At 36.7% G+C, this 20,485-nt stretch overlaps 1 protein-coding gene across 4 annotated transcripts in view; it reads left to right on the forward strand.

The window, feature by feature from the left end:
• The window catches only part of LOC149779802 (low-density lipoprotein receptor-related protein 6-like), a 119,336-nt gene that overhangs the window by 86,841 nt on the left and 12,010 nt on the right, over positions 1–20,485 (forward strand). For all 4 annotated transcript variants that reach the window (XM_089936470.1, XM_089936468.1, XM_089936467.1 and 1 more), the window contains 6 exons: positions 5,158–5,329; positions 8,370–8,495; positions 12,019–12,252; positions 14,479–14,668; positions 15,170–15,297; positions 16,710–16,869. In XM_089936470.1, the coding sequence (XP_089792596.1) occupies positions 5,158–5,329; positions 8,370–8,495; positions 12,019–12,252; positions 14,479–14,668; positions 15,170–15,297; positions 16,710–16,869 (1,010 nt within the window). The remainder of the gene's footprint in view (positions 1–5,157; positions 5,330–8,369; positions 8,496–12,018; positions 12,253–14,478; positions 14,669–15,169; positions 15,298–16,709; positions 16,870–20,485) is intronic.

The raw sequence follows: 20,485 nt of genomic DNA on the forward strand, positions 1-20,485 counted from the left end.
GACTACCGGGATATGATTTCCGTGGATATGATTGCCTGCTACCCAGGAAGCTTTCTCGGAAACGGCGAGTGCCGCGAATACTTTGCGCGGTTTGGACACCCCACGAACTCGATGACACGAGTCGCCGTAAACGGCAGTTTACCCGACGCTGACCTGACAGGATTTGCTCGTGTGACTTCGTTTGAATTTGCTGCGGGACTTCATCCGTGCTGTTATGTTTGGTTTGGCAGACACTTCGTCGAAAAGCGCTGGGTACCAATAGTGTTATTGCGATACATGCTTGACAGCGGCATACTGGTATCGTTGACTGTCAGCGAAGCAATCATATGTTATCGACCGCAGACCTCAGTTTGGTTACCAACACCAGAACGTGTAACTCTCGATGAAGTTATCGGCGAGTATGCACGAGAGTGCCCAAATACCCCGATGAATGTCATTGTCAGTGAGGCTCCTGAAATTCTCAAGATTAGGCTCAAAAACAGTGAAATCACAGCGAAAGATCTTGGACGAAGAATAATCGGTAAATTTACTCAGGGTGCAGCATTTGATCATAAAATGCATCACTCGCGGTTGATTATCGATGAAGCTGAATTGGATTTTATAATCGCCGACGCGGTTGCCAGAGACATATTTTGTAACAGGGAGGATGTGTTCTTGTCCGACGGGAAAAAGTTGGGCACAATTGTAAGTTATATCGACGGAGAATCACCTCAATACACACATTTGAGACCTTCAATGCTGGCTTATGTTTCTATAAATTTGTTATCGATGGTAAATCGATTTACTGGTAACGCAGTCAGAGCTGCCACGGATTCATTTTACATCGACAAGAAATATTCAGAATCACTGACCGATATAATGAAATTCTGCGGCGGAGATGAATGGGGTTCGTGGAGAATAAAAGCCGAGATGTTGCACGAGTATTGTGAATCCGCTGATGTTGCAATCGAGGACGATTATTATAAATCAACAATGCCAGAAATATCTTCCGCACCGTCTGTGGATGATCCAATCACCAGACATAAAACTGTTTATTTGAACGGGCCGGGCGGGTCTGGTAAAACAACTCGAGCGATTGAATTATTTCGGAATTCAGATATGATTGTGCTAACACCTACACACAGACTTGCCAGAGAGATGAAACAGCGAGGAGTCAATTCTTGTACTTATCACAGCTTTTTCAAATACAGCGGCGGTACGTGGACGCCAGATCGAATGGGCACAAAATATATCAATGATATAATAATTTGGGATGAGATATGTACGGTGCCAATGGAAACGTTAAAAACATTTCTTGATTGGCTGCTAACGAAAAATACCGCAGTGATTATGTGCGGCGATCACGGTCAACCACCTCCGTTTGTCGGCGCATCTCCGCATGATTGGCTGAGAAATTTTGTTGATTATCACGAAGAAGTAACTGATGATTACCGAGCACTTGATGCAACGCTGAGAGAATTTAAAACACTAATCAGGCTACAACCGAATAAAATTCAATGTGAAATCATGCGCGAGATGATTCCTGAAACTTCGATGAGTGACTTTTTACGAGTGTGGAAACCAGACGATTTGATAATGGCGAGTAGAAAGATAGTCAGAGACACACTTCAACAACAGCTATTTCGGTTGCAACAAGAAAAGTTTCCAATGCTGCCAACGCCGTTATGTTATAGACCAACTGATACGCGGTTACAAAGTATAGATGTTAATATTCCAGGAAAGACAGAGAAACAGAATTTAGTATTGAATGATATTGTGTTAGTTGACATCGATGCTGTCGAGGATGCACTAGCGATGAATAAATCCCCGTGGACGCTAGGATACGCAATGACCATTCATTGTTCTCAAGGACTGACTATTTCAGATACAACTGTCTGGATCGTTGATGATCGAATCGAATGGTCAAACTTAGTCTACTTAGCTGTGTCCAGAGTCAGAAGAATATCTCAACTGCGAAGAATTGTCTTGGAAAATCCTTCGGATTTTAAATCAAACGCTGATAAAAACAATGAAAACAACAGCATCACCGATGGTGATGTAATAAGAAAAAACTCGCCGGTTACAAACAGAGTGACAAAAAAAATAATCGCGATTTTGATCTTGATGTTGACTTCGTTGTTGCGCTGAAACAACAGCAGAATAATCACTGTGCGAGCTGTAATTGTATAATGCTATGGCAGTATTCGAATAAAAATTCAAGACAATTTACCGTAGATAGAAAAGACAACAGTCGCGGTCATACACGTGATAATGTCATGTTGACCTGTCTTGAGTGTAATCGACGTCGGGGTGCCAGCGCTAGTTAAGTCACTTCAGTGATTTTGGCGGCAATTGTGTGTCCTCGGGAATTACCTGAAGTTGCTCACGGGTGAATCCGCGTTGAGGAGCAGTTGAATCCAACCTGTAGATTGCTGGTCTGCCAGTGGATCTTGTCACGGTGGATATCTTATGTGTGGTAACACTCCAGATGGGATCAGTCGCTCTTCGTTTACCACCTTCAAGTTCACCTGGTTCATATAAATATCTTACAGTAACATTACCCAGTATTTGCTATTTTTCTTTTTTTCGTTGTAGTGGTATATTTTTTTTCGTGATCGCGATGGAAGGTTTCTTGTTGGTGGTTCGGGTAATTTCATTATTTAGCGCAGCTATCACGCTTGGTAATCTTGCAACCCATTCGCGCGATCTCGTATCCTGAATGAATTCCTTCGCGTATTGATATCCAAATAACCGCTCAGCAAGTGTTCTATTGAATCGCTCAACAATTGCCTGATCACGGTGAATTTCAGTGTGTCCTCGTCGTATGGTGACGTTATGTTGTTTCATCAACGATGATACCGCACCTTGAAATTCTTTGCCAGGATCAACTTGTAATAAATTTGGCCATCGCAGAGGTCCTCGCCGATAAATTCTTTCAAACGCAGAAGCAACCTCAGATGCTGTTTTAGTTGTTAACGGTTCCGCATCTTTGTATCTACTGGCAACATCAACTATGGTTAACGCGTACTTGTATGTGCGTCTTCGGATAGTATCATGTGGCAGAAATAATATATCAGCCTGATGAACCTCATTTGGTACACTAACATCGAAATGCGCAAAGTGAATTTGTTTAGGGCGCGGTAGATAAATTTGCCATATTGCCTGTCGGGATAACCAATTTTTGGCAGCCGCGCGTGTTACTGATGCCGCGCTGGCAAGTTTATCAATTGCTGCGTTACCTCTCCAATATCCGCTTGGGGAATAATAAATCGACTCCATTATATACCAATACCTAACGCTAATTTACCCTTCATTGCAGTTTTTATCAACCAGGATGCTAACCTTTCTTTGAAAGATTTATCAGGGATGGCATTTAACGCATGAATTAATTTCACGTCCGCGAGATGGCGCTGTTGCAAATCCTTGCTTCGGTAAGCTACATCATGAGCATGGCACGCTGCATCGATAGCGTTTATCGGATACTCACCGGGTTTTGGTTGATCCTGAGCATCAAGTCTGATATCAAGTCGGGTTCCTGGACCACAGTAATTATATCCTGGAAGATGTTTTTCTCCTGGGTATTTAGCCCACGGAGCTCCTGGCAGCGCTGTTAACTTGGCTGCGATATCACCTCCGCTTTTTTTAAAATAAATCTAAATTTTTTGTGCCACATCGTTCACACTTGCCCGTGATCGCTTGTCGATTATTTTTTGTTGCAATTGTTGTTGTATCCGTAGTTGGGGTACGTGCTCGGCATTTCACACAATATAAATTCATATTATTTTATGATATATCTAATGGAAATCACTGACTTTTCCGCGACAAAGCGACGAGAGCCAATCAAGCATAACTCAGTGCTACCAAATTCTGTTCGAATGATTATCATACGTCCATCTGGGTCGGGTAAGACACAGTTGTTGCTGAATTTAATAATGAAGTGGATGAAGTGGGATAAATTATATTTGATAGCCCCGTCAGTGGACGATCAGCGATGTTATCAAGTGCTAAAAGATTTTAACGAGAGTGCAAAAACAATCATTGGAAATGCAAGCATTTCTGAGACCGACGAAAACGTAGTTGAATTCATAACTGACATAAATGATGCACCCGGCATTGATGACATCGATGGATCAATTAACAACCTAGTAGTGTACGATGATGTCATGCTGGATAAACAAACAAACCCTGCGAGAAAATTTTCCCGTGGGCGTCATAAAAACACTGATGTCATTTATGTGACTCAACGGTATACACAAATTCCAAAAGTGATCAGAGATAATTGTAACGTTCTTGCAGTGTTTAACGGAGTTGACGCACACACGCTGAGAAATATTCATCAGACTTGGTGCAGTGGTGACATGGACATCAATAAATTAAAAAATTTCTTTAGTCATGCTCAACGAAAACCACACGGGTTTGTAACGATAAATTTACATGATCATCGGACACGATACCGAGTTGGGTTAGATACATTTTTTAACTAAAAATCCTAAAATGATTAGCAGCAGAGAGACTACGCCACCAACGTCGTCGTCGACGTCACCCCGCGAAGAAACTATTATTTATAGCGGCTGGTTATCGCTGTCGAAATAACCCCGTTGGCCAGAAAAGAGGATTTAGTCATCATAGTTTCTGGCTGGAAGGGTTTATTTTGCGAAATAAGACCTTCTATCAGAAGAGTTTTTGATAGATGGTCCTGTTGGACGAAAAAGTTGGTTATATATATGCGATGTGCATAGTTCTAATATGCTATTATTGAGGACTGTATGTGAGATCACTTTCTTTTCTGAACTGAATTTATTTTCATTCTCAGATGTAACTTATTATTATTATTATTATTATTATTATTATTATTATTATTATTATTATTGTTATTATTATTGTTGTTATTAGATTATCATTACTATCATTATAATTATTATTATTATTTACTTTGTTTTTGCTAATATGTACTAATTAATCCCTTAATATATTTTAATAAAATTCAGGTGTCTAGAATATTTAGCATGTTGATGTTTTAGACACATTGAATATCTGACATGTTGAAGTTTGAGGGACGTTGAATTTTTAAGCGTGTTGAATTTATTTATGCAGTCATTGAAAACGTACCATATACTGCTATTAGTAGGATCTGTCTTGCATGTTTCTGTTATAAAATTGTATGTGATGTTTTTATAGGCATATTTGCTCCTTCACTACCGGCCATCATGGCCCTATTTAACTTCGTCAATAAAATCCTTTGCGATTGAAGGCCTCAATTTAACAGAGAAAACTCCCTCCCAATTTACATCCATTGGAAGGGTTACAGATATGAAGGTGTTTGACGAAAGAATTCAGCTCTCCGGAAAAGGTATACTTGCATATACACTGTGTGTGTAGCTATAACATGTATTGTATACAGTGTGTGTGTATCTATGTCATGTATCATTGGTATAATGTGTGCATAGCTATGATGTGTAATTTATGATGGGTGTGTAGCTATGACATGTATAGTATTATATGAGTTTAGCTAAGACAAGTATGCTATTATGGGTGTGTAGCTATGACAATTATAATATATTGGGTGTAAAACTATGACATGTACGGTTTCATGGGTTTGTAGCTATGACATGTATGGTATGATTGATGTGTAGTTATGTCACGCATGGTATGGTGGGTATGTAGCTATGAAAATTATAGAATGAAGAATGTGTAGCTATGACATGTATGGTAAGATGGTGTGTAGGTATGACATGTATGGTATGATGGGTGTGTAGCTATGACATGTATGGTATTATAGGTGCATAACTATGACATGTATGGTAAACTGTGTGTGTAGCTATGACAAATATGGTGTTATGGCTGTGTAGCTATGACAATTATGGTATGTCGGGTATGTAGCTATAACATGTATGGTATATCTATGACATGTGTTTTATGATGGGTGTGTAGCTATGACACATATGGTATACTGGGTGTGTAGCTATGACAAAAATAGGATGATGGCTGTGTAGCTATGACATTTATGGTGAATATGGCGTGTAAATATGACACATACTGTGTGTGTAGCTATTACACATATGGTATGATGAGTGTGTAGCTATGACATGTATGGTATGATGGGTGTATAGCTATGACATGTATGGTATAATAGGTGGTTAGCTATCATATATATGGTAAAATATGTGTGTGACTATAACACATATGTCATACTGGGTGTGTAGCGACGACAATTATGGTATGCTGGGTGTTTAGCAATAAAAAGTATGGTATGCTGGGTGTGTAGCTATAACGTGTATGGTATACTGGGTGTATAGCTATAACAAATATGTTTGAATGAGTGTGAGGATATGACAATTATGGTATGAAGGGTGTGTTGGTATAACATGTATGGTATGATAAGCATGTAGCCCTGATATGTATGGTAAGCTGGGTGTGTTGCTATGACATGTAGGGTATACTGGGTGTGTAGCTATACCACCTATGGTATGATGGATGTGTAGCTATGACATGTATGGTATTATGGGTGTGTGGCTATGACAAAAGTGGTATTATGGGTGTGTAGCTAGGTCAATTATGGTATGATGCGGGTGTAGCCTTGACAGGCATGGTATGATGGGTGTGTAGCTATGACATGTACATTATACTGGTTGTGTTACTGTAACACATGGTATACTGGGTGTGTAACTATGGCAATTATGTTATGTTATGCTGGTTGTGTAGCTTTAACATGTATGGTATGATGGGTGTGTAGCTAAGACATTTCTGGTAAATTGGGTGTGTAACCATGACACATATGGTATACTAGGTGTGTAGCTATGGCAGTTATTGTATGTTGGGTGTACATCTCAAACATGGGTCCATAGCTATGCCAGGTAAAGTATGATGGGTGTGCAGCTATGACATGTATTGTATAATGGGTGTGTAGCTTTGAATGTATGGTATAATTGTTGTGTAGCTATGATATGGATGGTGTGATGGGTGTGTAGCTATGATATGTATGGTATGACAGGTGTATAGCTATGATATGTATGGTAAAATATGTGTGTATGTGACTATGACACATATGTCATACTGGGTGTGTAGTTATGAACATTGTTGTATGGTGGGTGTGTAGCAATAATATGAATGGTATGATGGGTATGTTGCTATGACATGTATGATATAATGAGTGTGTAGCTTTGAATTATATGGTAAACTGGGTGTGTAACTTCGATACATATGGTATACTGGGTGTGTAGCTTTGCCAGTTGTGGTATGTTGGGTGTGTAGCTATGACATGTATGCTACGATGGGTGTGCAGCTCTGACATGTATGGTATGATGGGTGTGTACCTATGACATGCATGGTATTATGGGTGTGTATATATGACATGTATGGTAAAACGGGTGTGTAAATATGACACGTAAGGTATACTGTGTGTGTTGTTATGATAATTATGGTATGTTGGATGTGTGTAGCTATGACACGTGTTGTATACTGGGTTTGTAGCTACGACAATTATGGTACGTTGGGTGTGTAGCTATAACTTGTATTTTGTGATGGGTGTGTAGATATGTGACACGTATGGTATACTAGATGTGTAGCTATGAGAATTATGGTATATTGGGTGTGTAGGTATAACATGTATGGTATGATGGGGGTGTATGGTAAAGTGGGTGTGTAACTATGACACGTATGGTATACTGGGTGTGTTGGTATGTCAGTTATGGTATGTTGGGTGTATAGCTATAACATGCATTGTATGATAGGTGTGTAGCTATGACATGTATGTAAAACAGGTATGTAACTATGACACATATGGTATATTGTGTGTGTAGCTATGACAAGTATTATATGTTGGATATGTAGCTATGACACGTATGGTATGATGGGTGTGTAGCTCTGACATGTATGGTAAACGTGGTGTGTAACTATGACTCCTATGGTATTCTGTGTGTGTAGCTATGTACATATCAAATGTATGTCAGTTATGGTATGTTGGGTGTATAGCTATAACATGCATTGTATGATAGGTGTGTAGCTATGACATGTATGGTAAAACAGGTATGTAACTATGACACATATGGTATATTGTGTGTGTAGCTATGACAAGTATTATATGTTGGATATGTAGCTATGACACGTATGGTATGATGGGCGTGTAGCTCTGACATGTATGGTAAACGTGGTGTGTAACTATGACTCCTATGGTATTCTGTGTGTGTAGCTATGTACATATCAAATTATGTGTATCTAAGTATAGCACATATTATGGACTGGGTATGTAGCTTGCGAATCGCAGTCGACCTTCAAACAATCAATGACTATGTGTATGCACGAGCCATGAATCTTCGTGAAGACACAAATTGGTTGTTTCATATTTAGTGTAATTCGATATTTTTTAATGAATAAGTACTTGATTTCGATAGGTCCATGTGATGAGCTGAATGGTGGATGTGAGCAGATTTGTATTGCTACTGGACTGGTTAACAGGGTGTGCCGATGTCAGCTAGGGTTTCAAACAGACCCTGCTGATGCAAAGGCGTGCTTTTCCTGTGAGTATCAAGAATTTGTTTCTCAAAAACACTTAAATATTTAACTTTTTATATACATCGATAATTCTGCATAGTTATGTTCACTTTAAGATGTATGGCTTGGTGTAAATTTGTATGTGCTCCTGTTACATCTTTGTATATAACTAGTCACTAATTGTTAATAGCATAATAGTTAAATAAATAAATATTTTTTTAACAAATCCATAAAATCTCACAGATTCAAAATCTCTCACTCTTTGTATCCGACACAAAAAAGAAAGTGACTGTTGATGTATTATTTGATTCAGCATGACACAATTATCGAAATCACATCCTTTTTACTAGATATAAAGTATCCTTGAAAATAAGTATAAACAATATAAAGCATTCGCGGCCGATTTAGAAATGGTAGGAAATTGCTAAAGATTTCCCAAGATCTTGTGTACTTTGGATTGACTTTATTAGACAGAAATCATACACTCATGTTAATACCGACAATATAAACTGTAAAGGATGGTGTATTATTTGCTTTAGTACGATTAACTAGATGAGATCAAATGATTTTCGAAGGAATTGTGTGCTTTTCATTTACATTATCAATTTCTTTCACAGAACTTTACATACATACGTACATACATATCGTCAATGAATAACATATCCACTTTTTGCGAGTTTGTGGCCATTATTGGCATATATGCTTGGCGTATTTTCCGTAGAAAATGAGAAATCACGACTGTAGACGACGGGCTCTTATTTCCTCTCATTGCCTCTCCAGTCTATGCCCTCTATAGGCAAACCCATGCACTACATTTCTGCGAGTATTTAGTTGGTACTCTTCAACTTCTTACACATCTAGTTTCATGTCAATATGCTCATACGCAAATTCAAACTATTTTTCGAAAATAGTGTTGCAATATAGTTTATAGAAAGTAGCAACATTGCTCGAATTATGTGACCTGGAATGTGTACTTGAGTTTTCGCCTTCGATCTAGTGCTGCAGTGCAAACATATTTAGTATAAACTATATGTCGGCCATATACTGATCTTTGAAAATCATACCCTTCTAAATGAGTTGTCATAATGCTCATCGTAGTGTTTCATATTGGCTTATAGTGTTGTAAGCATGACCTGTTTGGAACAATACTTTAATTGTTGTGCTTCCTCTAAATGTTTGAATTAGTTTTCCAAGCCTCTTTGAAGGTCAATGCGCTTGCTGTGGCAACAATCTAGTGACGCTTTTATCATGCCCCCTTTAAATATATATTAAATATATCTTGATAGATAAATTGGATTGATTACATAACATAAAAGGCTACATTCATCTCTGGTTAAAGCTGGTCATGGAGATGGCTTGCTGTCAATGATCGTGCTTGAAAACATTTTGCAAAATTCACACGCAGATATCACGAAATTTAAACGTTGAGAAATTATACTACAGAACCCTAACACTTTTACCTAACAAGGTTTTCTTAGCCCGGAATCTCACGTTTTTGTGATGGTTTCTCTTATCTGGCAAGCTTGTACTGCACCTTCAAAAGACCACTGCTTGTGGCCTATCATTGCGACATGTCCATTTAAAACAAAATGGCGATTCACCACTACATGAAATATCAAACGACATGGTCATTCTAGTACTGCCAACTAGCCAGTCGCAACCCTCTAAGAAAACAAATTTACAATAAAAAGCAAAAGGTTACCCTCATGCACAGAAAAAGACATGGAATAAATTTTTCCAAAATGATGGTGTGGATCTTCCGCAAAATGACGCTAAGCACATTGGCAAAGCCCTGACTAAACCATTTCCGGTCATCGCGACGATTGTTACTAAGCTCTTTGCAGAGATCGATGGGCTAGGCTGATCTTTGATTTGTGACTCTCTCGAGCGAGACTGATGTTAGTGTTGACAACTGTTTATACACTTCCCAAGTCATGGACGAGCATAAAGATCATATAACTCGGGCAGGAGACGGCAAAATTTGGCACCACAAATATTAAACGAATTCGAGTGAACGACCTGGTGCTTTGTTCCAGAGGCCAAATTGCACAGCGAGGAACTAATAGTAATTACATAACGAACGTGTTTACCAACAAAGCTCCTCTTCATGGTTAGTAGGCTTTTAGTCAGTTGAGAACAACATCGGTGCAGCTATGTTCACCATGAAAGGCGTGTTCCGAATCTTTAAGAAGTTTAAGCTGCATAGCTGAGCCCACGCCAGTCAACATGGCTCCTGCTCTCCGTGTAGCGCTAGCGCGGCCTTGGAACCAGAATATGCCAGTGTCAGGTTTGAGCCATAAATGACCCGAGTGAATTTGGTGCAATCCAAACCAGTTCTACTGTGTTTTTCAGCGGCACACCCGTGCATGTATACTCAGAGTTATTTCGGCTCTCGCATATTATATTCTGCAAGAAAGTATAAATGTTGTACAAAGCCAGTAAATTATGTGCTAAGAACAGTGCGTTGTAAGTAAGCACGGCAATAAAACCAGCTGTGGCAAGCTTCTCCAGCCACCCACGACAATAGATAGAATTTCATTTTTGCTCTATACTGATGATTGTTTGTAAAAGTCACAATGCTAAAACTTGTCAGTTATTTCTCAAAGTCATATGGACAGCGTTCTTTTGCATACCAGGGCCCAGCAACGTGGAATGAATTGCCCACTGAACTTAGACACAAAGACACAGTGATCCCATTCAAAAGTGCCCTCAAAACTCATCACTGCAAGAACAAACTAAAAGACCTAATAAGGTGTCCTACCGTAACTATTTTCAGCATGTTTTTTATGTTTTCTAATTTCATGTTGTTTGTTTTGTAATCATATCATTATATATGTGTTTTATCTTATAGGTTTTGTCTAACGTTGTAAAGCGCTTAGAGCTTCTAAAGATTAGGCGCTATGCAAAGTCCTTATTATTATTATTATTATTATTATCAGTATGTATATATGTATGCATGTATATCCCTCTTATATATATATATATATATATATATATATATATATATATATATATATATATATAAGTTCTTTCGGTATGTTATTAACGTTTAATATGTCTTTCAATGCTGCCAAAATGGTGTTTATAATTCAAGTCACAGTTCATTGTACCCGATGTGTCGGCATTTGTGGTTTTAATAAATGACATTGGACTTGAATGCGGTTCTACATTAAATGTGTTTTTATTTATTCGAATTATATGTCTTAGACATTTCTCATTGATTAGCCATCTATCGATCCTCTAAAACACTTGCGTACATTACGATGCTAAATGTAAAACACGATGGCGTCGGAATGAATGCAGAATATAAGAATCTCTCTGTCTGCCATTCTGCCAGGCTACCCTTACTACTCAAACTCAAATATAATTACTGACAATATTCCTAAATACTATTTAATAAACAAACCTCATACCTCTTTGCACGCTTTGCTCAGTTTCTATGTACCGTTAATTCGATTAGCAAATATAAATTCAAGCATATTAATTTATGAATATCATTGCAACACGACAAAATCATTTTTATTACAGTTTTCTTCTTTACGATTACAGCTCCTCTGTACAGTAATTTTCTACTGGTATCAGATTGGACAAATGACATGATATATCAGCTATCCCTGGACACCAATGATGTTCAGGCTGTGGACGTTAAGAAGATTAAAGATCCAACAGGAGTTGCCTATGATTATATAAGAAAAACTGTGGTTTGGGGATCTTCCAGTTTACAGCAAATATTAAGCGTGAACATCAATGCATCAGCTGAGATGCCCTTATTTCCAACAGGAGGTATGGTTATAGGCTCAGTGGGGAATGTAGAAAATAATTCAATACATTCCAGAAAGACAACTTTCGTAGAAAATGACAGTGAAATCAAACCAAAAACGAAAACTCTCGGTAACTGAAACAATGACGCATATTATACTACCCTAACGTTATGTAGAAGTCGTTTAATGTTACAAACAAAATATTGGTATTAGTATATATTCATAGTCACCTAAAACTCATGACATAGACAAGTCAAACTATATTCAATACAATGTTAAATTTTCAAAGTAAGAGCCATGGTACGTCATTGATCTAGCTATATTATCATACAATCATATTTGAATAGATTACAGTTACTGTTAAGAACAATAATCAGTAAGTCCAATGTTATATGAGTTATTAACAAGTTTTCTTGGAAATGTGTAATTTACAACCACTATAAATAGAAAACAAGGAACTGTTTAACGTACATAGCAAAACGGTGGCATATGTCTGAATCATAAGATCTGTGGACGGAGGTCACACAACACAAGCCTCGAACTGTACTCTTTATTCTGTGTCTCACTTACTCCTAATGTCGCCTGAGATAAGCATTGATCTGAACTTTGAAACGTGCTTTTTTGCATGAACTAAATGGTTACCCTATAGCTAATTTATCACCCGAGTAACTATAAACGGACGGGTACAAGACTCCACGGGTCACTTTCGAAACCTTTAACTATTTAATCGTTGAGCCATATCGTTATCTGTTTTGTTTATATAACTTTGCGTAACCGCAAAATTCGATCCTGTGTTTTTTCATTTTTTAATAGAAGTTATAGGTTAATGGGTGACTAATAAGCTAATTGAAAGAATTATGTTAAAGAAAATGTATCAGCTGTAAAAGATTATGATTTTATTCGTGCGTGGGTGTCTTCTATTGTTTTTGGTTTAAACAACTGCTTGGTCATCCAATCAGATCAGTGAAGACTGATCCTTTCGTGTGGCTTTTTAGTTTCTCTGACATATTGAAGGATACGAGTCTTACATATGATGATATAAATTGCATTCTCTGTCTTATACGTTCTGTTAGGGGAATGTCTGATCGGTTTTACCCCAGTCTCTATGCAAGAAAATGTGTTGGTCCCTGTCATATATTGATAGGTTTCGCACCGTTTATATCCACATTTACTATGGTGGTCTTGGTTAGTGATTGGCGTTAGCTTCGTCCTGGCTATGATGTCTTCGAGGGTCTTTTTTGGTCTCCGGTAGGCTACTACTGAACTCACAAGGTACAAATAGAACGTGAAAAACAGAATATAATTAAAAAGTTAAAATTGATTCGGTCCAGAAATATTCTTGTATACGAGGATGTTTCTCTACAACACGTCTTCCACCTTCGTGAAAGGAGCTTTTAAACTGCAAATATGGCAAAGACATTATCAAAGTGTACGTTGGTCCGTGACTTGGAGATAGCTTGTTTAATCACATATGAGTAATCCATGAACATAAACAAATTGGTATATGGTCCAAAGAGCTTGGAAAGCTTTGTTTAAAACAAGATCATATTCTCTAATATGATACAAAGGGTGTTGCTCTGTAACAATTCTTTCATCTTCGGTGATAAAGGCCATTGAATCGGAAAAAAGAATTAAAGAGAAAAGAAAGCAAAATTTCGAATTGGAGTAAGCCATTTTAAGTTGAATAGTGTATACATGGCACAGTTATGCTATTATAAAGTGTTTATTTAGTTACGATTAAGAATGAATAAGAGAACACAATGTTGAAAATAGTGCAGAATAATACAACCAACTATAGAACAATAACTAACAACCGATTGGAATTATCATGAAAACTAACATCTAATTAAATCAATATTCCTTACACTGTCATGTTTATTTTTGTTTCAATTCACATGTTTGTCACAGTACACAATTACAAAGGGCACCAAAAGATAATCAACATTGCGACACAAGGAAACGATAAATATAGAGGAAAACATAAATAAGAAACTGCGAGGGATGCATGGGAGTCTTTTATAGCATCTGAGAATACACTATATGATGATACTTATACTGATACCAGTATACAATTATTACAATTATTATGCTACAGGTAAATACAGAGAGAGAGAGAGAGAGAGAGAGACAGAGACAGAGACAGAGAGAGAGGACAATCCCAAAAACTGAGAAAATTAGGTTACATGTGAGTTACATTTGTCCCTTGGGAAACAATGTTTGATTTATGTCTTAGACCTTTTGTTTACAGACAGGTACAATACGTTTCCTGACAGGTTTGCAATTGACTTTGCTACTGGAAACATCTTCTATACAGCTGTAAGTCTAAATGGATCTGCTAGCGGAGGATACGTAGCTGTCCTTTCCTTAAGTGGTCGTCACAAAAAGCTGATTACGGGTCTCGAGCAACCGAGAGCTATCGTGCTCTACCCATCAAAAGGGTAAGTTATTTTAATTAATTCTCTGACAAACGCCTACAATATGTTTAAAAATATGTCACAATTTTGACTGAAAATCTCAGAACCAGATATGGGTACAGAATTCTTTTCGAGAATTGAACTAACAGAAATATCGAGACAAATTTTAAAGGGGGTTTATTCAAACATCTTAATTAACTACCACCATTATGATTCCGATTGAAATATATAATGAAAGTCTAGAACTGGTTACACATTATGAATAATTTGTTAATCAACTACGATATGACTAGCGTTAATACAAAGAAATGCTACAATTTATAATCAGTTAGAGTCCGAAAAACTCATTATTAAAGACCAAACTAATGACTCATTGCAGTCCTTAGTTTCAAATAATTGCATAAGACTATTTAGAAAAAAATGAATGATGTAAATAATTATGATAATCAATGAAATCAAACACATGTTTTGCTTATAAAATGAGAACAATAATTAAAATGTAAATGTTATATATTTTATTTTCAGCCTAATGTTCTGGACTGATCATGGAACGTACCCTCATATTGGAAAAAGTGAAATGAATGGCCAGAATAGGATCATATTGATCAATACTGGTGTCACGTGGCCGAATGGACTAGCGTTAGACTATACATGTACATATATATCTTTACAAATATTCGTTTTCTGTTTTTTTTCTTTCTTTCTGTGCATACATTTTATCTTTGCATCTGTATAACTGGAAAAATATATATGGACCTATTTGCAGAATAATTAGTTTGGACTTGTGTTCGAACACTGGCTCTTCAGCCGCCATAAGAATCACAATAGGCATGCGTTTGGTCTACTTACGGTTGCTAATTGCTTCGGTATTCGTGCACAAGGAAACCGTTTTCAATAGTGAAAAAAGCTATGGAATTTCGGTGTATGTGCTTATGTGAGTGGTGTACGGTTTAGACAACTTGAATAACGAAAATCTAGTGGTGTATTACTCAGTGACTAGTTGATGTTGAAGATATCAAAAGAAATCATTAGATAATGAAGACACTAAATGTTTAAATTTTGTTTTGTTTAATTTATGTTGTTTCTTATGTTCTTGTATGGTCGGAAGAAAGAAAGTTAGATGCTTAGACTAGCAATATTTGGAATCTTAATAAATTCCGATTTGCTACAAATTATACCTCTCTAATACCTAATGCTATTGTTTACTGTGTAATCTATGAATATCAATGCATATTCTGTTTTGTATACAGTTGTCACTCACAACAATAATTTCCATGTACCTTGATTTCTGTGACAAGAACACACACACACACACATATCTGCAAGGCACGTAACAAAGCAAAATTATCCTTATCATCGATTTGCAATATGGATGCAAATGATCAACATTGAACATATTGATCTGATGTGTCATTGCATCACTTGATAAGTTAATTGGTTTTTATGGGATATTCATATTTTTCAGCTGATTTGCTTAATTTCAGACAATAAGCTTAATGAAACTTTCATGCGCAGTTTGTTGTGCACATTTTCTATTGAAATAGTCTTTTATCGCTTAACCATTAAAATTATGCTAAGAGATCACTGGTGTTGTCCCGTGATCCCAATATAGCTTTCAGAGGGTTTATAAAGTCCCGCTAAGAGATCGCTGGTGTTCTTTACGCAGCTTTGAAAACGTTTATATGATTTTCCGACTTTCTTTAATCAAACCTACTTGAAATAAATTTGCTGCCAATAATCGGCATTTATAACTGCATTATAAAACTTTAGTGTGCTTCAGATAATGCGTCGCCGTTTGAACAGATTTAGATTATATCGGACCACTAAATTATATAGATAAAGCGGTTTACTCGAACAATGGATGTTCGGATAACAGACATAAAAAAGATACCAGTAAGGAACATATTTATCCAATGCCATACAAATACTTAGATAATATAGTGTATTGGATTATAGGAGCTCGTATAACTGAGAGTCAACTCTCTATCTGTCTGTCTGTCTGTCTCTCTCTTTCTCTCTACACATATGATTTTAAACATAAATGTATACTCATAACTATTTAAAGCTGACCGACTTTACTGGACTGATGGCTACACAGACAGAATTGAATCAAGCAAATTGGATGGAACTGACAGAACAGTAGTATTTGTTGATTCGGGTGCTCATTTGATGGACATTGCCTTTGACAAGGCCGGGTTTCTTTACTACACAGCATGGAACAGACCGTAAGTCAATGTATATTCATCCTCTTGGCACATCATGTTTCGAATACAGGGCCATCCAGCAATTAAACAATAGGTCAGATTTAAACACAAAATATCATAAACTGTACTTATTGCAATATTTTTATTTGATTAAGTTTTTACTATGTTAATATACATCTGAATTGTATTACCTCTTCCATATAAATGAAACACATAATGCTCGAAATATATTGCTTGTAATCAGTGAAATAATGAACATAGCTTGCTTCTAAAGATTCAATATCTCTCAAGTAAACCTGGTCGAAAATTTAAAAGTTTAATGAAGCTTTTCTGGTAGAAGTTTTTGCCGAACAAAATACGTTACGAAACTTTCTCATTGTGATTGCAAAAGCAAACATACTATACCCAGTGCTATTATCCTTCCAAGACTGTATATACATTTATCTATAATACATCCAGTGTTATTATCCTTCCAAGGCTGTATATACATTTATCTATACTACATCCAGTGTTATTATCCTTCCAAGACTGTATATACATTGATCTATTGGTTACCTAGATGTCAGAATGTGGATCTTAATCTCAGTCTAAGCCATATAGCTATTTATAACCTTGCTTTCAGGGCTGTCCAGTTAAGTAGACATTGATTATGCAATTAGATTAAATGCAGTAATTTGGCTGGCATGCGATGAACAATAAGTCCAGTTGTGCCTATGCATATCATACGCGAAAAGAGGCACAACGAAAAGTGCAATGTACTTTTGACTCGATGTGCTTTGCGGATGCTTAAGTTGGTGAACTGGCACGTTGTATTTATATCATATAGAAATATATAATATTGATTAAGTAAAGAAACATTATTTTAACCGAGTCAACCTGAAATTAAACAATGTTGGAACCTTTCACGTCTAAAGTGGCTGAGTTGGCCGCACTGAATATTTCCTCTTGTTCTGGTGTGGACAAAAACTTTCTTAGTTTCGATTGCAGATTATGAAATCTGTTACAAATCATATTTTTCCACAGTTTGTAATACCACATAAAATTATGCTATTAGGTTCTGTTACATGCATCGTTAGCTGCTAACGCTATTTAAACAGAGAGTGAGAGTCCTATGACAACGTAACTCGTCCTTGAACGTTCCAATATATATAAAATACATAGAGAAAAACAAAAGCAACATTTCTACTTAATTTTATTCTTTGAATATATGTCAATTTAAGCGAAGTAAATGCAGCTACATGCTATGTTTCAGTTTTTATTATCTTCAGGTATATGATGTGTTCAAAGTTTATTTATGATCTTACATGTACTGAAACTACTCTTCTAAAAGTAGTTAATGACATTCTCTCTGCGTTGGATAGCAGAAAGATTACAGTCATTACCCTCCTTCATTTGTCTGCAGCATTTGACACAATAGACCATGATATATTACCTCACCGTCTCCAGCATGTATTTGGCATTCATGATACAGCCTTACTGTGGTTCAAGTCCTACTTGGTCAACATGACACAAATTGTATCTGTAAATGGAATACACTCCAGTCCAGTTGATCTATGTTGTGGTGTTCCACAGGGGTCTGTTCTTGGGCCTGTTCTCTTCATTCTGTACACTCAGTCGCTCTCAAGTGTCATAATTCATCATCCAGTGTATCACCAATTGTACTCTGATGACACCCAAATGTACAAAACTAGCCACCCAACTGAAGTTGATGCTACCATCCTTAGGTGTAGAGAGGTGCATTTCTGATGTGAAATCATTGTTGAGATGTAACGAGCTGCAGATGAATGATGATAAAACTGAGGCCATTGTGATCAAAACACAAAGACTTTCTCATTCAATTCTTTACCTCGAACCATAAATATCTGCAACGCCGACATTAAATTCACACAATCAGTACGAAACCTAAGTGTTACTCTGGACAGTACTCTCACATTACACCAACATGTCATGAACATATGCAAGGCTGCATATCTAGAGCTGAGACGCATCAGCTCAATTCGCAAAAATCTTTCAGTTGATGCCACTAAAACACTTGTTTGTTCATTAGTACTTTCAAGACTGGACTATTGTAACTCAATTATGTCTGGTTCATCTCAATATCTACTCCAGAAACTTCAAAAAGTTCAATACACAGCTGCTCGGATCATACTTCGAGTACCACGATCAGAGCACACCTCCCTGCTGCTCTGTACCCTACACTGGCTATCCATTCGATCCAGAATCAAATACAAAATTTGTTCTCTGTGCTACGTTTCACTGTCGGACTCTAGTCCAACATACCTATCCGACCTCACCCATATGTACACACCAGCATGATACTTACGCTCCTCTTCTGACAATCGTATACTCATTATTCCATCTACGAAAACAACGTCATATGGACAGCGTTCTTTTGCATACCAGGGGCCATCAACGTGGAATGAATTGCCCACTGAAAGTCGACACAAAGACACAGTGATCACATTCAAGAGGGCTCTCAAAACTCACTTATTTCGACTGCAAGAACAAACTTAAAGACCTAATAATGTTTCCTACCTGAAATATTCTCAGCATGTTAATTTTAATGTTTTCTAATTTCATGGTTTGTTTTTGCAATAATATAATTATTTGTTTTTTTATATCTTATAGGTGTTGTCTAATGTTGTAAGGCGCTTAGAGCTTCTAAAGATTAGGCGCTATACAAAGTCCTCATTATTATTATGATAGTCATGTGTATGTCTCGAATCAAGCCATAAACAAATGACCTGAAACTTCAGTATAAAGATATCACTAGTTACTAATTTGTGTGGGTTTGTGTTTTTCGTTGAACAAATAAGGTGTTGTTTTGTTTGCCAATGGACTAGTAAATCATAATTCCCCAGGAAGAAGGTGGACATGGAATAAACAAAGACCAGTATTCGGAAGAAAAGTGTTATTCTGTATCTGTTTCCTGTTAACTGTATATCTTGGACGTCATTACTTTGTACATTATCTTCTCCTGATCTCAACTTAAACAAAGTTAAAATTTTAACTCACTATCATGCGTGCAGTCTGGTTTTTGTTTTACCCTAGCCATAAATATTTAAGCGTCAAATAAATATTATAGTCATTTCATTTGAAAATGTCATAAGAACAGTTCTGCATTTAACTAGAATTCTATATAAATTATTAAACACTAAGTTGATAGAATCTATGTGAACCTTTACATCAAACGATATTAGAATTACAACAGACAACCTTTATTTTCAGATGCTTTAATACGTCTAACGTTATATATTATAAAATGATGTCGTGGGTTAAGATGTTTTACACAGTAAGATATTTTACTCCTGTTTTTGGGAACTTAAGTATTTATCATCCTTAGAAATTCTTGGAATTGTGTGCTCTGGACATTTATTAGCTATGCACTCAAACACCCATTACATTGGAGAAATTACGTGCAGATTTTATCAATCATCGTGTTTTAGCTGTCCTGGTTTTTCTAATGTAGCAACAGATGAAGAATGTGGATTTAAGCCTATGCTCAAAACTTAGTTACCGAGTAACCTGGTTTTTTCATTCTATCTTTAATTTAGTTAGTTGTAGAGCGATGCAGTTTTCTTTTGCAAAATTTAGATTTATTGTGTCAAATTATGTCTAATTATGTCTTAATTTGCAA

This window comes from Sinohyriopsis cumingii, chromosome 16 (assembly GCF_028554795.1).
Source record: "Sinohyriopsis cumingii isolate HCF-2022 chromosome 16, ASM2855479v2, whole genome shotgun sequence".
NCBI classification, from domain to species: domain Eukaryota; kingdom Metazoa; phylum Mollusca; class Bivalvia; order Unionida; family Unionidae; genus Sinohyriopsis; species Sinohyriopsis cumingii.